The sequence below is a fragment of the Chaetodon auriga genome, chromosome 22 (genome assembly GCF_051107435.1).
Source record: "Chaetodon auriga isolate fChaAug3 chromosome 22, fChaAug3.hap1, whole genome shotgun sequence".
Lineage (NCBI taxonomy): Eukaryota > Metazoa > Chordata > Actinopteri > Chaetodontiformes > Chaetodontidae > Chaetodon > Chaetodon auriga.
The window spans coordinates 18703585-18724756 of record NC_135095.1 but is presented as its reverse complement, the minus strand read 5'-3'; the positions used below and the strand labels follow the sequence as shown (position 1 = coordinate 18724756).

The window sequence follows — 21172 nt, the reverse complement described above, 5'->3', positions numbered from 1 at the left end:
GCCACCGCGCTCATTCCCAAGCGGAGACTCGCCAAAACTTTGCTGGTGTGAGTTTATTGCAGCACATCATTCATTTCTGAGAAGAAAACTTATTGAAAAAGTTATTTTCACGTTGAGACAGATCTCACAGGACACGAGGAAGAGCTGAATTCAAACTATACGTCTTTCTGTTAAACAGCCTCGCAGTTTTCAGCAGAAGCATCGTTTGGGCCAAACTGAACTTTATGGCGTCCGCTCTTCGTGCAGCCGGCTCTAAAGGTTAACTGACCGTAGCTAACGGATGAGAGGATGGACAGTTGAAATGAGCTTTAGCTAAGTGTTAGCTGATTGCGTCGGTGAAGATGTGTCATCCAGTTCAGGGAAATGTGACACCAGAAACAGAAACACAGGTGACCTCCTCCATCATACTCTTGGTGTTGTTCCTGTTGTTGCCATGGTCACTCAATAACAGCGGTGAGCTGGGAAAGTTCCAGAACTGTCAGCTCAGACGGCTGCAGCAAATTTCAATTGACAGTATTTTTTGTTTTTGTACACTTGAACTGTGTGCTGTGCAGCTGTAATACGCAGAAAATACAGATATTAAAAGACTCATGTTGAATTTGGATCAAAGGCCAAATTAAGTTTATCGAGGAATCTCTAGAAATGATTTCTCGCCACGCAGTAATGGCATTTCTTCGGGCACCAGCAGTGATGATTCAGGTTTCGCTGTAAGCCTTGTGGTTGCGTTTCCACCCGCGCTGATGCAGGGACGTTCTTCTGCCTGCTGCGACGGCACTGTGGCATCTCTGCCCACAATGATGAATGCATTTCTTCCAGCTGCCGTGATGATTCTGCACTAGATGGACAAAAGTATGTGGACACACTGACGTTGCACCTGTATGTGCCAGCTGAACACATCAATCTGACACCATGTTCATCAATGAGCTGCTCTGGCGGCTCGTTGAACCTGCTGCAGGGATTCACTCCCGTTCAGACACCAGAGCATCACTGAGGTCCAGCACTGAGGGTGGGGACCAGGTCTGGATCGGTCAGGGTTCAGTTCCTCCCACAGGTGGTGGATGGCGTTGAGTTCAGGGCTCTGTGCAGACCTGTCAACAGAAAGCACCTTCCCAAAGTGATGGCATGAAGTTGAAAGAACACTGTTCACTGTAACATGACTGACGTCTACATGTGACCTCTTATCACAGGCTGCATTGATTTTTACTGAGCAGTTCAACCAAAAACAGAATTTTACTCCTGTGATTGTGTTGAATTTTAATGAAGAGGACACTTCCTGTGTTTCACAAGCAAAGTGCAGTCAGAAGAAGAAAAAGGTCAAATTTTGTGTAGAAGAATTTACTCTTTTCTTTTTTCTGACCCTGGTCGGCATCTTACGGCCCCTCTGGGTGTCCTGACCCTGAGGTTGGGAACCGCTGGTCTGAAACATCATTGTATGCTGTAGCATTAAGATTTGCCTTCACAGGGACACAAACTGAGGACACAAAGTTTGAAGACGATGTCAAACTAATTCAACAAATTCTTCATTTTCTCTTTGGTTTTTCAGGGTTTCATTTATTAATCTATGAAATCGTGAATATATCAGTGCTCCCATCCTAAGAAACCAACGCTCATTCAACAGAGCATAAACTGAATAGAACTGAAAGTGAATAAAACTTTCAGTCATGACCTGATCCGTACCACTTTCATCTCTGTGCATCTATTACAAAAACAAGTCCAAGACGAGCTAGGCCAGTGTTTAGCTGGCTGAACACAAACACAGGAAGCAGGGGGGAACTGTTAGCTTAGCTCCACCAAAACAGGAAAAAACAGACCCATCGGCAGCTCCACATCGGCCTGATTTCTGGTTGTACGTCTGTGTGGGCTTTTTAAGGTCTCCGCTAATGCATCATGTAAAGATCATGGCTTTGGGGCTGCACACACCTTCAGAGTGAAAGTTCGCTGCAGCCTCCTTGACCTTTTCACAGCATCCTCAGGGTGGGCCGTGTCCTTCCCCTCGTGCTACGTCTGCTCTATAGAGATGACTGTTGGAATAACTTGTCACAGGGACATTTTCTGACATTGTGATGCACTTTAGTCTATTATGACATGGTGGACATTTTATGGAGAATTTCTGTTTCAGGTGGTCTCTGCAGCTTAATGTGCCTAACAGAAGTCAAAAGTCATGCATTTAAACCAGCTACAGCACTCGAACGCTGCGTCCATGTTAATGCATCTGTAATAACAAAACTAAGAAGAAGAAGAGGAATAATGCAGGAGACGTTTGGTGCATAGAGAGTACTTTCGATTGTTTAAGTACACGGTACTGATATTAGCACGCTGGACTTTCACTTCTATTGGAGAATATTTATTTTGTCTTGCTTTGGTTTAATAAAAGATCTGACTAAACTTCTGGCCCCACTGGAAGCCATTATTCCAGTTTGTATGAACAGGTATGAATTACAGTCTGACTCTTCTTCAAAGGGCAGCTTCCACAGCGTTTCCTCATAAGGAAACAATACAGTGCAAACGTTGTCGGTGCACATGACATTATTTTCATTATCCACCACTCTGCCAGTTCTCTTCTCGTTTAATCAATTAACAAGCTGTTTAATAAAATGTCATGACGTAGTGAGAAATACCCAGCACATTTTTCTTTTTTTGTTCAAATCCAAAACCCCCAAAAATTCAGTTTACAATGAGAAAAAAACAGAGAAAAGCAGCGAAAACTCACATTAGAGACGCTGAAAGCAGAGAACAGGTGGAACTTCTGTTTGGATGCTGACGCAGTTTGTTGTTTGTGAGAAAAGCGGCTGATTAGTTTTCATCAACTAATGGATTGAAACAGTAATCACTGAGCTGTAGAAGATTAAATAAAGGTTGAAACAAAAGATGATTTTATGCTCTTTTAGGCCTTTTAGGTTGCTGAAGTTCCTGCAGACACATGCAAACATTACATGCACAAAAGCTTGCAAACAGAATGCAAAACAGGTCTGTAAAGTTTCATAAAGCTTAAAACCACTATCTCTCTCTGTCTCACACACACACACACACACACACACACACACACACACACACACACATATCAGTGATGTTACTGGCACGACTGGTTAACCTTAATTTTGCTTGGTGTGCACTGCTACACACAGGATTCTGCATAAATTTTGATGAACTGGTCTTCCTCCAGTTAAACCACTCTGACCAGGGGGTCTCCTCAATCTGTGCATGTGTATGTGTTCAGTGGATGGAAATGAATGGAAACCTGGCCAGGGAGTCTCCTGTGTGTGCACCTTTAGAAGCAGCTGAGTGAGTTTTAGAGGAAAACTGTCGTCGATGCTGCTGTTTCTGGTGCTGCTGCTGAAAGCCCACAGACCACAGAGATGCACAACCACACGCATGTTCAGACACACAATGAGGCAGATACACACAGACGCAAAGCCATATATATAGACCCACAGGTCAGCACAGAGCATCAGTGATTAGACAACAGTCTGAACTCTCCCAGCCTTTCTCTGAGGTGCTGCCTTTTTACGCTACAGTCTAAGGTCGTCTGAAGGTACTGAAGTGGTCCAATATGTCTTCGTTCCGTGGTTCAGTGTGTCTACTGGTCTTACTGGGAGCTGTGTTTGCATCTGGGAGTCCTGCTCAGTACGTCCCTGAGAAACTGAAACAAACCCACAAGTCCATCGCAGATGTGCTGGTGAGTTACGCTGTGGCGTCCCACAGGGTTCAATTTCAGATCCTCTAGTTTTCTGTGCAGTTCAGCCTCTGCTTGGGTTTAAACGTTCAGCTGCTAAATGAATGATGAAGCTGCACTTTAAGATCACACAGGAGCTGAAATCTGAGTTCATCAGAGTGTTTGAAGAGGCGATCAAAGCGAGGCGATGTTTGCAGTATGCGCCGAAAGGCCTGAGTCGCCGAATGGTGATAAACTGCACTTATTACTCATTATGATGAGATCAAACAGCTCTGTGTGATTTTAGTCGATCGGAACTTTCTGCTTTTTTATCTCATGATTACAAGAAGGCACTTCTTGCTGCTGTGTGTCATGTTTATTTGAACCTAGATTTGTTTATTTTTTATGTTAAGGCATCTCATGACCACGAGAAAACAGCAAATCTCACCATTAATTACAGCCACGAGCTCCCCGGCGTTCCTTATTCATACATTTAATCCGCTAAAAACTGGTCCGCTCGTATCTCAGCTCTTATCTGATGACATCAGTGAATCAGCAGCTGAGTATCGTTTTCTTTTTTGTTTTTTTTCCTGTGGAAAATATCGACGATTGACTCTCACTATGTTTCAGTGAAATCTGAAATGATCTTGCTGGCGTTCAGTCAGTTTCACCTTTTTCCAACACTTTGAAGTCAGCTTGTTTAAAGATGTTTCTGTTCTTACAGACACACAAACGAAGGTTTTCTGCTGCGAATGTGAGACGAGAAGTTTTCCTGCTGAAGTCTGACCTGCTGTAGATTTCTTGTTCTGAAAGTGAAAGCTTGAGGACTTTTGGCGGCTCTTTGCTGCGATCCGCCTCACTGACGAGGAAATTTAAGTCGAAAAGCTGCACTGATGATAACTGGAATTATCTCAGCCTGGTGGTGTCATTAAAACTCAATGATCAGAGTAATAACAGTGAATGAAGGCAGACACACCAGGACAAACACTGACATGTTTGTTGTGATGGTGCTACGCTTAACTGACACGAGGTGTCCTGGAAATGATGCTCCAGTCTTTGTTTGTGTACTGGTGCCATTACAATACAGAAATTTTGATACTTCATCTTTCAGTATTTCATATACTCAGTGTTTCTGTTGTTCTGGTTGACATGAAAAAATTTAAATGTGTGTTTTTGTGTGTTTTAGGGTTTGACGCAGCCGAACATCGTCGTTAATCCTCTTTTCGGTTCGGTCATCAGGAGCATCAACACCTCATCTCAGGTACTCAGAAATCACAGGAAACCACTCGCTGACACATTTGGATATTTTGAATTTTTTTGATTAAAGGCAGGATTAAGTTTCCCCTCATCGGCTGTGAAAAATGAACTTTTTGGAGATGCGTGGTTTTCAAACAGGGTCCATAAAGTGTTGGAGCAGCAGCTCACTTTGGTGTTTTCTGTGACATAAATGCTGTTTTTATCTTGTGACACTCAGCCTGTCTTTGTAATCCCTGCGTACTGACTGACAGGCGTTGCCTCCTTCCCTCCGCAGAGAAAAGAGGTGCAGCTGATGAACGTCACGCTGGACATCTACATGCAAATCTTCTCCAGCATCCTGCAGCACAACCGCAGCCAGCAGCACGACAACAACGGGACCCCGACTCTCCTGAGCCACCTGACCGACACCCAGAGGTCCAAGGTGGAGTCGGCCCTGAAGATCCTCCAGCAGAAGATCGAGGTGCTGAAGAGACGCCTGAGCCAGCAGACCAACGACAGAGAGGACGTCATCAGCGAGCTCAGCAAGATAGAGGTGAGTGTTACCTGTCTGTGACTGTCTGTGACTGTCTGTCTGTCTGTCTGTCTGTCTGTCTGTCCACCATGAAATGACCTGGACTCTGTGTGTCTCTCAGGTGGACGACCCCGAGGCTCAGAAGAAAGCTCTGGCTCAGTTCCTGGAAATCTACCAGGAGGCTTCTGTGATTTGCAGCCGCACCTGTAGACCCGCCCACTCGTCCTCTACCGAATGATGCGGTGGCGAAAACGCTCGCTGGTCTCCATCTTCAAACGCAGCTTCTTCTCTTGTAGTTTCTGTTTTTTATCTGTAACTGAGTTAAGTTTCGTGAGGTTTCCATGGCGACATCTTCCAGACACACTTTGACAGATCCATATATTTATTTTGTTATTTAAGGGGTTACTTTAGGTCAATCAATCCAGCCACTTAACTGAGTTATATTTATTTTTCTGATAATTTAATGTATTTTATTTATGATTAATTTAACTTTATTTATTTTCTTGTAGTGTTTAAAAACTTTTTCTTGTTCACTTGAATAAAAACAGAAATCAGCAGCAACTAAAAGCTTCACTTTACATTTTTTTTTCCTTTTTTCCTTTTTTTTTTTATCTGTTTCTGAAACAGAAGAAAATGACATTAACCGCCGGCGGCTCTCAGTGGTGAGCAGGATTTCCATGAAGCTGCTGACGGCACACTTTCTCACGTTTTCACACCAAATCAGCAACTGCTTTCATGTTGTTTGGTTTCGATTCTGATATAGAAAGAGATATGAGGTGACAACGACAGTCCAACTAAACTGAAATGAAACAAAAAGAGAAGATCTCTGCGTCTGCTGTTTAGATCACAATTACACTGAATGTGGCCAAAAGTATGTGGACAGATGAACATCCCACCCACAGTTAAAAAGCTGATTCCCAAAGCACGAGTACGTCAGTCAGCCAGCCCACGTGGAGAGGATGATGAAGGTGTTATGGATGTGAACAGATGTTTGGTGTCTGTGCTCTGACCTCAGCCCACATAACGACTCCTGCTCTGTTGATGAAACCTGGACATGAGATGCTGGGTGAGTCCTCCGGTCTTCACTCTCCCAAGAAAAAGGCTTCAAAGATGAGCAGAGCCTCTGACAAACAAAGGTTCACTAATTAAAACCTAAACCTCCCAAACAGAATGTAAACGACAGCAGAAGAAGTCACTGAAAACACACAGAGCTGAACACCAGCCTCAGAGGCGGCAGAGGGAAGATGCTCGTCCAATCAGCAGGCAGCAATCCCTTCAAACGGTCCAATCACAGGACACCAGCTGCAGCTCATCACACAGATACAAACACACACTCAAAGCAAAGGGAACAAGAACGAGTCGCATGAACCAGCAAAAGTCAAAGCAGCTCCTTCTATACAGATACCCAGAGCCTGCAGGTGCATGCTGGGAGGTGGAGTTTTCATTAGAGCGCTGTGAGAACAGAAGCAGCCAGTGACGTCAAAGATTTTATCTGAGCTGCTTGCAACCATTGAGGAAGAGGTAACAATACCACGGACACTCTGTTAGCATCAGAGTGTACTCAAAGTACCAAAAGTACTCATTATAGAACGGCCCGATTCAGAATCACATATATGATATACTGGAGTATAATTATTAGATCATTCATGCTTTCATCACTTTAACAAATTACTGACGATCAGTAAAGTCTTATCTTAACTTATGATATCTTAATTATTTGTTGATTATATTTTGTATTATTGATCAGAATCTGCAAAGTAAGTGAACTTGTAGTCGAGTAAAAAGGACAGTATTTGCCTCTGAGATGTGGAATAGAAGTAGAACGTAGGAAAGAATGAAAAAACTCAAGTACAGAAAGAAAGACAGAAAGAAAAAAGAAAGAGGGAAAGAAAGGGGAAGAAAGAAAGAAAGAAAGAGGGAAAGAAAGAGGGAAAGAAATAAATAGGGAAAGAAAAAAGAAAGAAAGAGGGAAAGAAAGGAGGAAAGAAAGAAAGAAAGAAAGAAAAAAGAAAGAGGGAAAGAAAGGGAAAGAAAGAAAGAAAGAAAGAAAGAAAGAGGGAAAGAAAGGAGAAAAGAAAGAAAGAGAGAAAGAAAGAAAGAGGGAAAGAAAGGAGAAAAGAAAGAAAGAAAGAAAGAAAGAAAGAAAGAAAGAAAGAAAGAAAGAAAGAGGGAAAGAAATAAATAGGGAAAGAAAAAAGAAAGAAAGAGGGAAAGAAAGGAGGAACGAAAGAAAGAAATAGGGAAAGAAAGAAAGAAAGAAAGAAAGAAAGAAAGAAAGAAAGAAAAAAGAAAGAAAGAAAGAAAGAAAAAGAAAGGGAAAGAAAGGGGAAGAAAGAAAGAGGAAAAGAAAGAAAGAAAGAAAGAAAGAAACCTTCTGTGTGTGTGGTGGAATTACTGCGTGGCATTCCTCTGACATCACTCTGACATCACCGTGTTCTCCAGCTCCTGCACCAATCGTACGGCGGGACTTCCCCTCCCCTCGTGATGTCATCACACAGGATGGATCGGTGGTTACTGCTCTGGTTATGAGTGATGAGTCAGCGCCCCCGACCCGTCCACACCGACCCGCTCGTTAATGAATTAATGAGTTCACTCAGATTAATGTTCTCACTCTGACTCACATTTGTTATTCATGTGTCTGTACAAGTGAAATCTTTGGAATCTAATCTAACACAGTTTAATCAGATGAAGAGACTCAGTCGTTTTCTAAACTGTCAGATGAGTTTTTAGGAGTTTTAAATTTGTTGTATAAAATGTGTCTTTGTAGAAAAATGGCCGAATGTTTCAGGATGAAGCTCAGGATGAAGTTGAGGATGAAGTTGAGGATGAAGTTGAGGATGAAGCTCAGGATGAAGCTCAGGATGAAGTTGAGGATGAAGTTGAGGATGAAGCTCAGGATGAAGCTCAGGATGAAGTTGAGGATGAAGTTGAGGATGAAGTTGAGGATAAAGCTCAGGATGAAGTTGAGGATGAAGTTGAGGATGAAGCTCAGGATGAAGTTGAGGATGAAGCTCAGGATGAAGTTGAGGATGAAGCTCAGGATGAAGCTCAGGATGAAGTTGAGGATGAAGCTCAGGATGAAGTTGAGGATGAAGTTCAGGATGAAGCTCAGGATGAAGTTGAGGATGAAGTTCAGGATGAAGTTCAGGATGAAGCTCAGGATGAAGTTGAGGATGAAGTTGAGGATGAAGTTCAGGATGAAGCTCAGGATGAAGTTGAGGATGAAGTTGAGGATGAAGTTGAGGATGAAGCTCAGGATGAAGCTCAGGATGAAGTTGAGGATGAAGTTGAGGATGAAGTTGAGGATGAAGCTCAGGATGAAGCTCAGGATGAAGTTGAGGATGAAGTTGAGGATGAAGCTCAGGATGAAGCTCAGGATGAAGCTCAGGATGAAGTTGAGGATGAAGCTCAGGATGAAGCTCAGGATGAAGCTCAGGATGAAGTTGAGGATGAAGCTCAGGATGAAGCTCAGGATGAAGTTGAGGATGAAGTTGAGGATGAAGCTCAGGATGAAGTTGAGGATGAAGCTCAGGATGAAGCTCAGGATGAAGTTCAGGATGAAGTTCAGGATGAAGTTGAGGATGAAGCTCAGGATGAAGCTCAGGATGAGCTTCAGGATGAAGTCGTCTCGTTCTCGTGGACTCTGCTGTCAGCGCTGATGAACGTTTCATCTCGTCTCTTGATCGTCTTTTACTCATTAATGTTCTTTGGAGATTCTGTTCCACGTTGAGCTCCTTTGCATTACGACTCGTTAGTTTGCTTTGCTCTGGACAAACTGCCTGAATAGTAGTATTAGTACTGTGTATACTTGTATCGTATTGTACTGTGTTGTTCGTCGACTCGGATGGAGGATACACACCGATTCTTCTAAACCTCGCTCTGTCCACGTTGATGACTCAGTTTTTCTAAACTTTGGAGAAACCTGGACCTTTTCCTTCAGGTGACGTCACCTTTTCTCTCCTGTGAGCGAGAAAAGTCCCGTCCTCTGATTCGCTGTGAGGGGAAACCCCTGAACGCATCACACATGACACCTGGCTTCAAACCTGTGGTTTAACATTTGACTGAGATCGACTCAGTTCAGGACAGGTAACGAAGAGGAAACACGTCTTCGTCAGAACTGAAGCTTTTTAAGGTGCCTGTAAGATCGAAGTAAACTCCTCAGGCTGCTGATCAGCACTGATGGAAGTATTTTACTCAAGTACGAATTTAAGGTACCAAAGACTGTACTTTTATTTCTCTACATTATCTGACAGCTTTATATACTACGTACTTTACTGATTTAATTTTTGCATTAAAAAACATATGAGCTTATAAAATATGAAGCTGTTCCGTACAGCTGAAATGATCGGTTGATTAATCAAAACTGTCCGTTGATTGAAACTTTTACTAATTTGCGACTACTTTGATCATTTCAGTCACTTTTCATGCAAAAACATTTCATGTTGTGACTCGAAGCACAAGACAACACAAATCTTTTGGTCACTGTGTAAACATCCTAAAACTTCAATGAAGAGCTGCAACAAACAAACAAACAAACAAACAAACAAACAAACAAACAAACAAACAGTTTCATTTCAGGAAAGACTCTAAAACAGCCGCTCACTGTAGTTTTTAACAAACTTTATTCAAACAGGAGCAAACAGTGCATTCTTTGTGGGACTATTTTCAGCGGCGGATGAATCCACATTTGGTGCACTAGTGGGGAAGCAACTGTTTTCAAAGTCATCATCCAAAAAAAGGTCATATTTTCAAGCAAAGCGATGTCACACAGAGATTTAGTGGAACTTCAGCAGAAATTCAGAGGAAGACCGTTGAAGTTCAGAGCGATATTTGAGAAGAAACAGCTGCGAATTCCTCCAAACAGAGACCAACTCCCACCTGTGAAACCTCTTCCTGTGTTTGTCTGTGTGTGTGTGAGTAGGGGATACCCATGTGCTTACACCTGAACGTCAACACCAACAGCTACCTGTCTGCTTCCTGTTTGTCGTCCCGTTTCCTGCATGTCTTCGGCTCCTTCCTGCCGAGCTCAGCACCAAATTCAGTTCCTATTTCAAGCCGAAGCCCGACACCTGCAGCCAGTGTTCAGAGGTCAAAGGTCAGAGGACGGTGGCCTGTGAGGTGACTGTTCCACACATCTATCTATCTTAAAATCTAAGGAGTCACAGGATCATTAAAGAAAGAAAAAACATTTATGTTACACAACATAACGTTTCATTTATTGCCTGCCACTGCTCACGCCTGTGTACACGCTTCAAACTGTAACTGCTGCTAGCTTGACAGTTTATTAAAAACATGTTTACTGTATTTGTATGGTCCTCTCCTGTCTCATAACTGTCTGCTTAGCGTGAAGCAGTTTACACTCTGAGCAGGTTCAGTAAGTCTGGATGTGCAATACGGCAAAGGAGCTTCGAGTCTTTCCTCCGTTTTAAACTCTTTGAACGCTCTCTGTGAAGTCCAAGCTTTGCACTGAGGGGGCTTGTAATTGGTAAATGATGCTGAAGTTGAAGCTGATGCACAAAAATCTGGTGTTGCTTTGGTCCAGTGAGTGAATCCATGATTGCTCTGAAATTGCATTGAGATCTTTAGTCATTTGTAATGCAGGTGCGACCGGCCGTCACCACACCTCAACCACTCTGAAGCTGTCACGCGTGAATATCGCTGGAATAATCTGATTAAAAATGTTGCTGTGAATGTTTAAAAATGGCCGATAAAACCTCCCAGAAGGCCCTTAAAATGCCATCTTACCACGGTCAGGTGGTTGGATGAACTTTGTCCAGGTGTCTCTTCCATGAAGCTCCTGAGCATCCCTGCAGCTTCCTCTCATTTACAATAAAGCATTTTCTCTGAAGGACCCTCCTCTGGTTTCACTTTCCTTTTTGTTTCCCTATATGCCATCGCAGCAGGTTGTTTCCCACCTGCACTGATATTTACAGTCCAGGTCTTCACCTCTGTTTCCGGACACCTCGCTCAGTGTGTGCATATAAATAAACAGCTGACAAGAAAAGCCTTGTATTGTGTCTGTTTCCTCTAATCTAATCAAGGGTTTGCTCATTCTGTGCATTACTCACTAAAACACTTCACACCCATCCAGGGTGTCTTCTTCATGACGTTATTTCCTGTTCTCGTTTGGCCTGTCACTCTCTGCTGTGCTGTTGAAATGACTCCATAAAATAAGATATTATCCACAGTATTCTACGTTTTGCCATCACATTATGTTTAATATGCTAGATTTTACTCTGACCCACATGTCCACATCAGATAAGCTCATGCTGTCATCTGCATCAATCAAAAAGCATAATGCTCTTATGAATGGATTCTGAATGGTTGCTAACAGTTAACGCTAAAAAAGTGAACAATGCTGCAAAGTTTTTTCATATAACCAACAGCTGTATTTATCCATTAGCTACATTTAGCTAACGTTTGGCTAACTATTCCAACTGTTATGTTTAACTAACGTCAGCTATTTATCCGCCTCTTTCAGGAATTTGTAGCTTCATCCATTATGTTTAGCTAACTTTTAGCTATTTCAACTGATCATTACTTTTAGCAACTATTTCAAATGTTCATCCATTTCAACTAGTTATTCATTATTTGTAGCAGATTTTTAGTTTTACTATTTCAAGTCTTTGTTCATTAATTTAGCTAACTTTTAGCTAACTGTTCCAGCTGTTTATCCACTACTTTTAGCATTTTTTTTTTTTTTTTTTTTGCTAGCTTTCTGAGCTGTTTATTCATTCAGTTTAGCTCTTTCAGCCTCTAGCTGTTTCTTGTAGCTATTTCATGTGTTCATCCATACTTTTAGGCTTTTAGCTTGAACTTACTCATTACGTTTATTTCAGCTGCTAATTGCAATAAAATGTTGATCTCAGCTCTGCCAGCCGGTTGTGAAACATAAGTACCAGACTGAAATCTGAAATCTGAAACCAAAGTCACCTCAGCTTGGCTGACTTACCGCAGTAACCAGCATTGTCTTTATAATGATCACGTGTGATTAGCACACTTGCTAACCAAAGCTGTGACCCACTAACTTTCGCCTCATTAACCTTCTCTCTGCAGAGTTTCTTGTTAAGATCCTGCAGTTTACATCATAATGTCTAACAGCTGCTGGTCTGGTGTGCAGAAAATAATGTGCTCTTGGTTCAGATGACTTGTAGATGTATTAAAGTGTAAGTCTGGTCACTGTTCGCTTCCCAGGAAGAGTCTCAAACCAACAGTGAATGTATCTACTGACAAGTACTGTTGGGCGTGAGCTGCACTGTCGCATTGAGTGACCAGGAACACACACTGAAATTTATTTTGACTCGATCCCATTTACACCGTCCTGCTGTGTATTATGTGTATTAATCCACCCCTGAAAGTAGTCCCCAACAAATGCACTGTTTCCTCCTGACTGAGCTTTGATAAAAACTAGTGGGAGCAAATGATTTAGGGAAATATGGAGCACTTCAATGTGATGAATTTATACTGTTTATTAGACCACAAATGAGACTACAACCAGCTTGCTAGTGTTGGCATGACAGCAGCTAATAATGGCAATATAGAACATGAACAAATATTCATATATGGGCCTAATTTTTGAGCTCTGACTGGACTGACGTGTATCATCATGAAGCTCTGGTTGTTCTGCAGACACTCCAACCTCACAGAAAAGAGCATGAGGTCTTATTTTCCAGGTAATTTCCAGGCATACTCATCTCCTGCTTTCCGACGCTGAACGAGCTGGGGAAAGGTGTGGTTGTGATATGACGCGCTCAGAGCTCATGAGGTGTTCGTATGCTTCGTCTTCTGCAAACACCGATCACATCCGGCGCTCATGAACACATCTGGGATTTTACAACATTTTGTGTCGCTTTCCTTCTGAGTCTTTCTCCGTTCACTCCGATCCCTCTCAGCTCCACCTTTGTCAGCTCCACCTTTGTCTCGTTGTCTCTTTCTCCTGTGGTGTCCATCGTTGGCCTCCAGACACTGACCGAGCGTTGTGTTGATCTGTACGTGCATGCAACCAATCATGCTTCTATTTAGCACTTTTAACACTGACTTGACACTCCAGGCTAATTCGGCTGCATAACATTAATGACTACCTCAGAAATACTCACTTCAGCACGTCAATCTGCTTCTGAAAATAGTTGCCAACAAACGCGGTATTTCCTCCTGCTCTGATAAAAAGCATACTGACCAGCTGTTTTAGGAAATTGCTGAAACTTTTCAAGAAATGAGCCAATGATTTACAACAGGAACCAATGGGCTGATGCATGCGTACGCTTCAGCGCACATATGAACCGACATCAGAAACTTTCGGAGTTCCTAATAAAGCCGCAGATACAGCCGGTTGCATAGGGTTCGTAATGGTTTCCATTCGTTTCCGATGCAGGCTGCAGCCGTGCTGAGCTTTCAAACGACTTCTACCAGAACCCCAACGCACTCCAGACTGTATGAGTTGCATGCAATAGAGACCTTTATCAGAAACTGTCCCCAGTGTGACCATTACAACCATTAATTGCATTAAAACCAGTGGGTGATTTGCATTTCTTCAGTGAGCTGATTATTTGTTTGGCATGCACGAGTGGGAGACCCCTCACCCACTTCTATGAAGTTTGGTGATTTAAAGGAAACTGCACAACCACATTTTTCACACCTAGATCATCGCTGCATCACACTCTCTCTCTCCCCTGTGTGTGTCTATGCCTCTCTGCCCCTTTTCCTCACTCTCTCACTGCGTTATAAATAAAAGCTTTCATGACAAGTCAAACAGTTTGAGCCAACTTCAGGGCAGAAGACACACGTCTGTCAGACAGTCAGTCAGCCATCACACAGTCAGCCAGGCAGGTCTTTGCTGGACCTGTCTTTGTCCACCGCATCGCTCCTACACAGACCGAAGCGACAGTCACGCCGGGCCCGGACAGGCTTGGGAATCGAACCAGCGACCGGCAGGCAGGGGTGTAACGAACAGTGATACGATGGTTGCCACAGCGAGGGCGGTGGTCTTTCTGTGTCTCTGGTTGGCGGTGTGTCAGGTCAGAGGCTCCCACATCCCTGTGAAGATGAACAGAACCATCCAGAACCTCCTGCAGCACTATGTGAGTATTGGCAGTACTGCGAGTACTACTACTGTTAGTTCTGCTGACGCTGTTGTTACTTGTTCTTATACTACTACAGGCACAGTTTCAGTATTTGTTGTCGTGCACTTCAAATGCCGGTACAAGCCTCTGTTTCCTCGTTCGTCTTTCTCGCACTGATGCTCTCACCACAAACACACACATACACAAACACACACACACACACACACACACACACAGACAGACACACATGCGCACACACACTTTTTGGTTTCGCAGTCACTATGTCTGTTTTTCATGTTTTAGTCCATTAACTACAAATATTGTCTCTCACAATCATCATTACTGTTAAACAACTTTCATCTTTATGTACATTATACTGTTGTCACGTGGTAATGCAGTGGACAGCAGGGATACTGTCTTAATGGTGCATTCAAGGCCACTCCTACTTTTGAGATTTGAGAGGTACTCAAACCTCAGGTGTCCACAAATGCAAAAGACAGTTTTTATGTTAAAGTCTAGGAACTATCAGCGCAGTCCAAGAAATGAGCAAATTCACGTCTTTGAATGCACCAACAGATGTCATAAGAGAAATTCATATTATCTATACCACTACGTGTTTACTTATTGTTTGTCTTTTGTTTGTGATTATTATGATGACAGAACTCGTTAACAGCAAAGCCTCGTACATCGCCGGGGTCAGAGTGACCTTGAATGCATCAATAAGAACAGATGCTTGATGAAATACTACTGTGCATCAGTTAAATGCTTTGCAACAGAAATCTCCATTGTCTGACTGTCCTTAAACGCACCAATAGCTACAGTTTTCAGAGCAGTGCACATGATTTGTATTCTATGAAAAAACACTGATCTGCTTCCTTTAAGGTGGAGAGACACTCGATTTACATCAAATGTGACCTGAAAAATGTTTCATTGTCTTTTTTTGCAGAGGATTTCACCTAAAGACAGATTCGATGGGAGGCCTGTGTTCTCCAGAGAGCCGCTGACTGCAAAAATGGAGGTAAATAGTTTCTATACATCCACAAAGAGGAGCATGAAGTCTCTGTGAAGTCTCTGGTTCATAAGCTTAAAGGAATAGCTCAACATTTTGGGAGACATGTTTGCTTTCTTTCTTCCTGAGAGTGAGACCAGAAGATAGACACCACTCTCAGGGTGTTAAGTATGAGCTAGAGTTAGGAAGCAGTTAGCCTAGCTTAGCATAAAGACTGGATGCAGATGGAAACAGCTAGCCTGGTTCTGTCTAAAGTGGGAAAAAAAAACCTACCAACAGCTCTACAGCTGACCAATTTACATTCATTTGCATCCAAACAGGAATGTGAGAACAGCTGTTTGTGACCTCATCTATTGGTTCATCCCTCCACCTGCTGCTTCTGCACAGCATCTCTGGCTAATGTTTGTTAGCACAGGTTTTAGTCACTGTAAAGGCACAATGGCACCAAACCTGACAACCTCACCATGATGACACACATTCACTGCTCTGACTACTGCTCACCAGGACGTCTTTTTTCATTGAGTAGTGAGTTTTAGAGGTGATGGTTGGTGTACTGTTGGACTTAGGACAGAGCGAGGCTAACTGTTTCTCTTTGCTTCCAGTCTTTATGCTAAGCTAGGCCTCTTGACTCCAATGACTACATGAGACTGCTTTTGATTTTCTTATCTTGTCAAATCTCATTGAGGAGGTGCGTTCAGGTGATTCGGGATGTTTTAATGAGTATTCGGGAGCTTCAGTGTGCAGTGAGTTTCACAGTAAGCGAGTGTTAGCATACTTCAGAGTGCGCTTGATAGTGTTGCAGTGTGTACTGTAGGGCTGCTTTAAGCTGCTTTCCATGTTCTCCTGTTGATCTTCAGCTGAACATCAAACACTGAGTCAGCAGCTGGTGTTTTCCTCAGGTTTCATAGTTCAGTCTGACTCTGTGAACAGTTTCTTTTTTGCACTGGAGTTTGTGTCGAGGTTTTTGTGGTTATCCTGCAGCTGCTCTGCACTGTGCATCCTTTGTGCAACTTCTCTCAAACTCCAAATCAAACTTTCACTTTTCACCAACAATTATGCAAAGACACTTCATGGATGGTTTCGAGCACCGAACGACAACCCAGCAGTCGAACCACTGAGCGCCAGCCTAAGAGCCTTTACATGCTACAGTCTGCAGGGCTTCGGTTGGCTGTCTGCTGCTTTTCCTCTCATGTTGTTAACAACAGGATATCTGGACAACATGAGGTTGAGGGAAATACTGTGGTGGCTGGCATTTTTCAGGCTGCAAAGACAAACAGTAAAGAAAAAGGATAAGATAGCAATCTGAGGTTTAGGTCTGAAGACTTTAAAATGGGTTTCCAATTTGAGTTTAGGTAATGATTTAAAGGTGATCAATGATCAGACCGAGAGCACGTTCACACCTGGCTGTTAGAGAAATGCTAAATGATTCATTTTGAAAGTCATGAAGGTCAAACAGATTTTAATGTCAGGATGAATTTTTTTATGTATTTTTGGGGGTTTTTTAGCCTTTATGATAGCGACAGCTGAAGGTGCGACAGGAAAGGGAGCAGAGAGAGAGGACGACATGCAGCAGATGAGCTGCAGGTGGGAGTCCAACCTGCGGCCACTGCGGAGGACTGACAGCCTCGATGCATGGGGCGCACACCCCACCAGCTGAGCCACAGGGGCGCCCCCATGACAGGATGAATTTTCATCCCACTTAACATTTCATGGTGGCACACAGGAAACAAGCAGCTCAATTCAAAGTGGTGTTTAGCACAGACTGAAAAGCCACCCATCCCACATCACGCTCTGGGTTTTTCCACGTTGTTTTTCCTTCCCCACAACAACACAGGTGTTACATTTCGCCAACTCTGATTTTGTTCCTCATGTGACTCATCTGAGGTGGAACACTGTTTTAAGCAACAAGTAACCTGTTAAGTTAAGACCTCTCGTGTGCATTTTGATTCCACATACTGCAGATTTCAGAAACTCTCCAAAGGGCGTTTGCTTGTTAAATCCTGTGAAAACTCCAGAGACTGTTGAGAAACTTTGTTTTAGCGGAGTAATGATTTCTGGCACAACTTCACCAACTTCTGAGGTGAACCGAGAGAGGAAATGGTCTAGAATCAAAACTCCAGAAACACTTGTGGGTCATTGGGTTCATAAAAATCCAGTTTTACTGAGTTTAACATCGGACCTTTAGCTGGCACAGGTCGGACACTTAGAGCGTCTGAAATTGTGTCTTCACTGATTAATAAAATGTGAAACTTTGTTGACCTGTGACCTTGTTGAGTCTTGAGTCGTGAGTAATGTTGGACTCGCATTCATTTTCGCTGTCAATGAGCGAATGAGCGGCATTCCCCTTTAAGACTCTACGCTTAATTTAACTCTTGTGTGGGAGACCACAAAGTTTTTCCACTGTGTAAAAAAATGTTTTCAACACCTCAACGCTGGTACGCAGGTTTCACAATCCGTTTCAGATCGAGTTCCTACTTTCTGAGCAGACTTTGGTTTCAGTTAATTTCGCCAGAAATTAACTTGCACTGATTCCAAACTCGCTGCAAAAAACAGGACACATTCAGGATTTGCACTTAACAAGCTAAAACACATCTGAACCATCAGTGTTATTTGGTTAAAAGCAGTTTAAATATCACCTGCCAGAAACCAGAAACTACATCGTGTGTTGATCTCACCTGTTTCTCTCTCAGGCAAAGAGGGTGTTTATGGGTGGCGTTCTGGAGACGTACGAAAAGCTGATTGGCCATATGATGAAGCAGCTGCCCACCCAGAGTCCCCAGACCGCCAGCAGCAACATGGATCCAGCCTCTGCTGTCATCCCCACTGCCGGTACCGCCGGCGGTGCTGGGACGGGAGCAGGTGTCGATGTCAGGAAGGAGCTGGGCTACATCCTGAAGAAGGTCCAGGAGCTGAGGAAACAGCGATACCACGAGCAGGAGAAGCTTCTGCAGGGACTGCAGTCTCTGAGACACATCCAGGTAGAGAGACATAGACTCACTGAGAGACGGACAAAAGTTTACATGGGCCTGACTGCTGGCCTAACGTAGGCTGAAAGTAAGGCTCGTGGAAGGATTACACAGGGTTTAAGGAGGGCCTATGCAGGCTTGAAGTACGGCTTATCCAGGCTTCTGTAGCAGCTTTGTGTTGCATTTACAGTCAGGCTTCTGGAAAGGTTGTCGGGGCTTACAGATGTCTTACAGGGCTTAACAGAGGGTTCAGGAAAGGTTCATGTAGGCCTTAAAACGTAGGACCTTCAGAAGGTTTACGCAGGCTTTAAGTAAGGCTGAAAGATAAGCTTATCAAAGGTTTATGTAGGGCTTTTGGGGGGCTTTGGCTCCTTGAAGCTCTGCACTGGGCCTGTGGCCGTCTTATGCAGGGCTTAAAGTCAGGCTCTTAAGGTTTGTGCTGTGCTGCTGTGTGAACTGTGTTTTTACTGTTTTGCAAACAAATTCCATCGTTTGACTTTGAGAAATTAATGTCAGTTTCTCTCCCTCCCCCAGATGGATAACTTTGTCATCCAGAGCAAAGCATTGTGGGAGCTGCCGTGGCTCTATGAGGAGGCGAGCTCGCTGCCTGACAACACTGAGATGCAGAGGAGGCGACGGCGGAGGCGGCAAGCACGGAGGGTCAAAACTCACCTGAGCGGCTAAAACAGGCGCAGCGACGACGTCAACGGTGACGCGACGAAACTAAAACGCAATCATGTTAAAACACAGACGCAGGATTAATGACAAGTTAGAGATGGAAAAAAACATTTAATGAATATGAACATGAAACATTACGAGAACAAAAAATACAAAAATTTACACCAGTGTGCCAATTTTTTCTTACTTTTTTCTGTTTTTAGAGGTTTTTAAAGAGATTATTTCCTAGATATTTATTACAGTTACAGTGAACCAGCAGTCTAAGCCTAAGAAATACGATAATTTTGTAAAAATCTGTATATTTTTCTACGAAAGTTTGGTGTTTGATACTTGAAAGCAGTGCGGTGGTTTGATCCTGTGAGAAGTTAACGAGTTGTATTCAACAGTTTCACTTTGTCAATCGCAGTATTTGGCAATATCTCCTGGAAGTACTTGATTTCTTCATTTTTACTTATTTAAAAACTGCAGATGATTTAATGCTCAGAAAATCAGGCAGATAGAATAATAATATTTTAAGCTTTGTGATTGGATGTCGCTCCAACAAACTCCCACCAACATTACTGTACTGAGTAAAAAAACTGATGATGATGTTTACAGTACAAAGTACACCATAGTTTAATGCTGATGTACTACAGCACTGGAGTACTTCACTACAGCACAGCTACTCTGCAGCTGTAGTAGAAGTACCATACTGTTCAGGGATTTTTGTATTTTCTTAACATGTTGTAATTTTCTATATTTATTTGATATTTAAGGTGTTTATTTAATCGTGAATCATTCTGCTGTGACTGATTGTTGATTATTTATTGTGTATTTATTGATTGGCATGAAGACAAATGCAACTGAATAAAACAGAAAGAACTGCGTTTTCTGATGCACTTTGTCATTGATTCGATGTGGTTGTTAAAGTTTAGCTCCGAGTCCATGATAGCACCCAGAGTTCTGTGACAGAGTCAAGACTAGTTCACTTTTTTCCAGCAAAGACAGTTTTTTCTTTTTCAGTTTTATAAGCATTTGGATGAAGGAAGTTCAGACATAACCACTCACTGATTTGACTAAACTGTCTCACCTCAAGGTACTTTGATGACATCTTATGGTTAAAGTCAGAATAGATAAGAGGACCATAAAGGTCATGAGAGAGTGGAACAGTGGGCCTCGCTGACAAGACTGAAAGCTCCAGAACAGCTTCGATTACTGAGATTATTTTTTCAATTGTTATGTCCAAGGTCAAGAATCAGCTTTGGTTACACTTCTCTGTACAACTGGGTGTCATCTGCATAAAACAGAGTGGTTCTGTTCTGTGTCTTGTAATGGAAACATGCAAATGCTGAACAGAAGAGGCCCAATGATTGAGCCTTGTGCAACGCCGCATCTCATTTCAGTCTGCTTGGACTCACAGTTTCCAAGTGAAAAGCAGATCCTTTGACAAACAAATAGAAGCATGTGGTCCTTTTAAACACTGCGAAGCCTTCAGCATCATCGTGTGGCCGTTCATTTATTATTATACATCACAATGTTAGATTGTTGATGCTGATACGTGAATGGTAGAGCAACATTTTAATGTTATAGCTGATTAACATGGAGCTAGTTTGAACTACTTTACATACAGTTAACTAGTTTAGTCCGGTGGTTTTTCAACCCAGGGGTTGGGCCCCTCCAAAGGGTCACAAAATACATCTGAGGGGTCGTGAGATTATAAAGAAAAAACCTTAAAGCTTATTGTAAAATACTGGATAATTTCACCTCTATGGGCCTCAAACATAAGCAAACCCAGCGACAAGCAAACCGTCATCCCCACTTTGCGTAGGTTTAGGAAATGATTATGGGTTAAACGCAGTACATTACTGTTCATCCCACCTCCTCCATACGAGGACTTTCATGCTCTTTATATCTTTATTTCTACACCATATGCTCATTATTACTAAGGCCACACCTAACAATAACTCCACCAGTCATTTAAATGAAACCATGTGGGAAGATCGGAGTGGAAACGTCTCTTTGGTGGAAATCTAACAACTCGTAGACGTCTGAAATGACATG

General features: G+C 42.8%; 2 protein-coding genes across 2 annotated transcripts; both read left to right on the top strand.

Annotated features, from left to right (window-relative positions):
- Positions 1–3550: 3550 nt before the first annotated feature.
- Positions 3551–5658, top strand: LOC143315166 (uncharacterized). Its single transcript, XM_076722690.1, has 4 exons — positions 3551–3676; positions 4839–4913; positions 5184–5441; positions 5542–5658. The coding sequence occupies exons 1-4, from the start codon at positions 3551–3553 to the stop codon at positions 5656–5658; spliced, it is 576 nt and encodes a 191-aa protein (XP_076578805.1).
- Positions 5659–14369: 8711 nt separating this feature from the next.
- On the top strand, positions 14370–19202 carry LOC143315039 (interferon gamma-like). Its single transcript, XM_076722458.1, has 4 exons — positions 14370–14497; positions 15426–15497; positions 18179–18466; positions 18989–19202. The coding sequence occupies exons 1-4, from the start codon at positions 14378–14380 to the stop codon at positions 19136–19138; spliced, it is 630 nt and encodes a 209-aa protein (XP_076578573.1). The 5' UTR covers positions 14370–14377; the 3' UTR covers positions 19139–19202.
- Positions 19203–21172: the final 1970 nt, after the last annotated feature.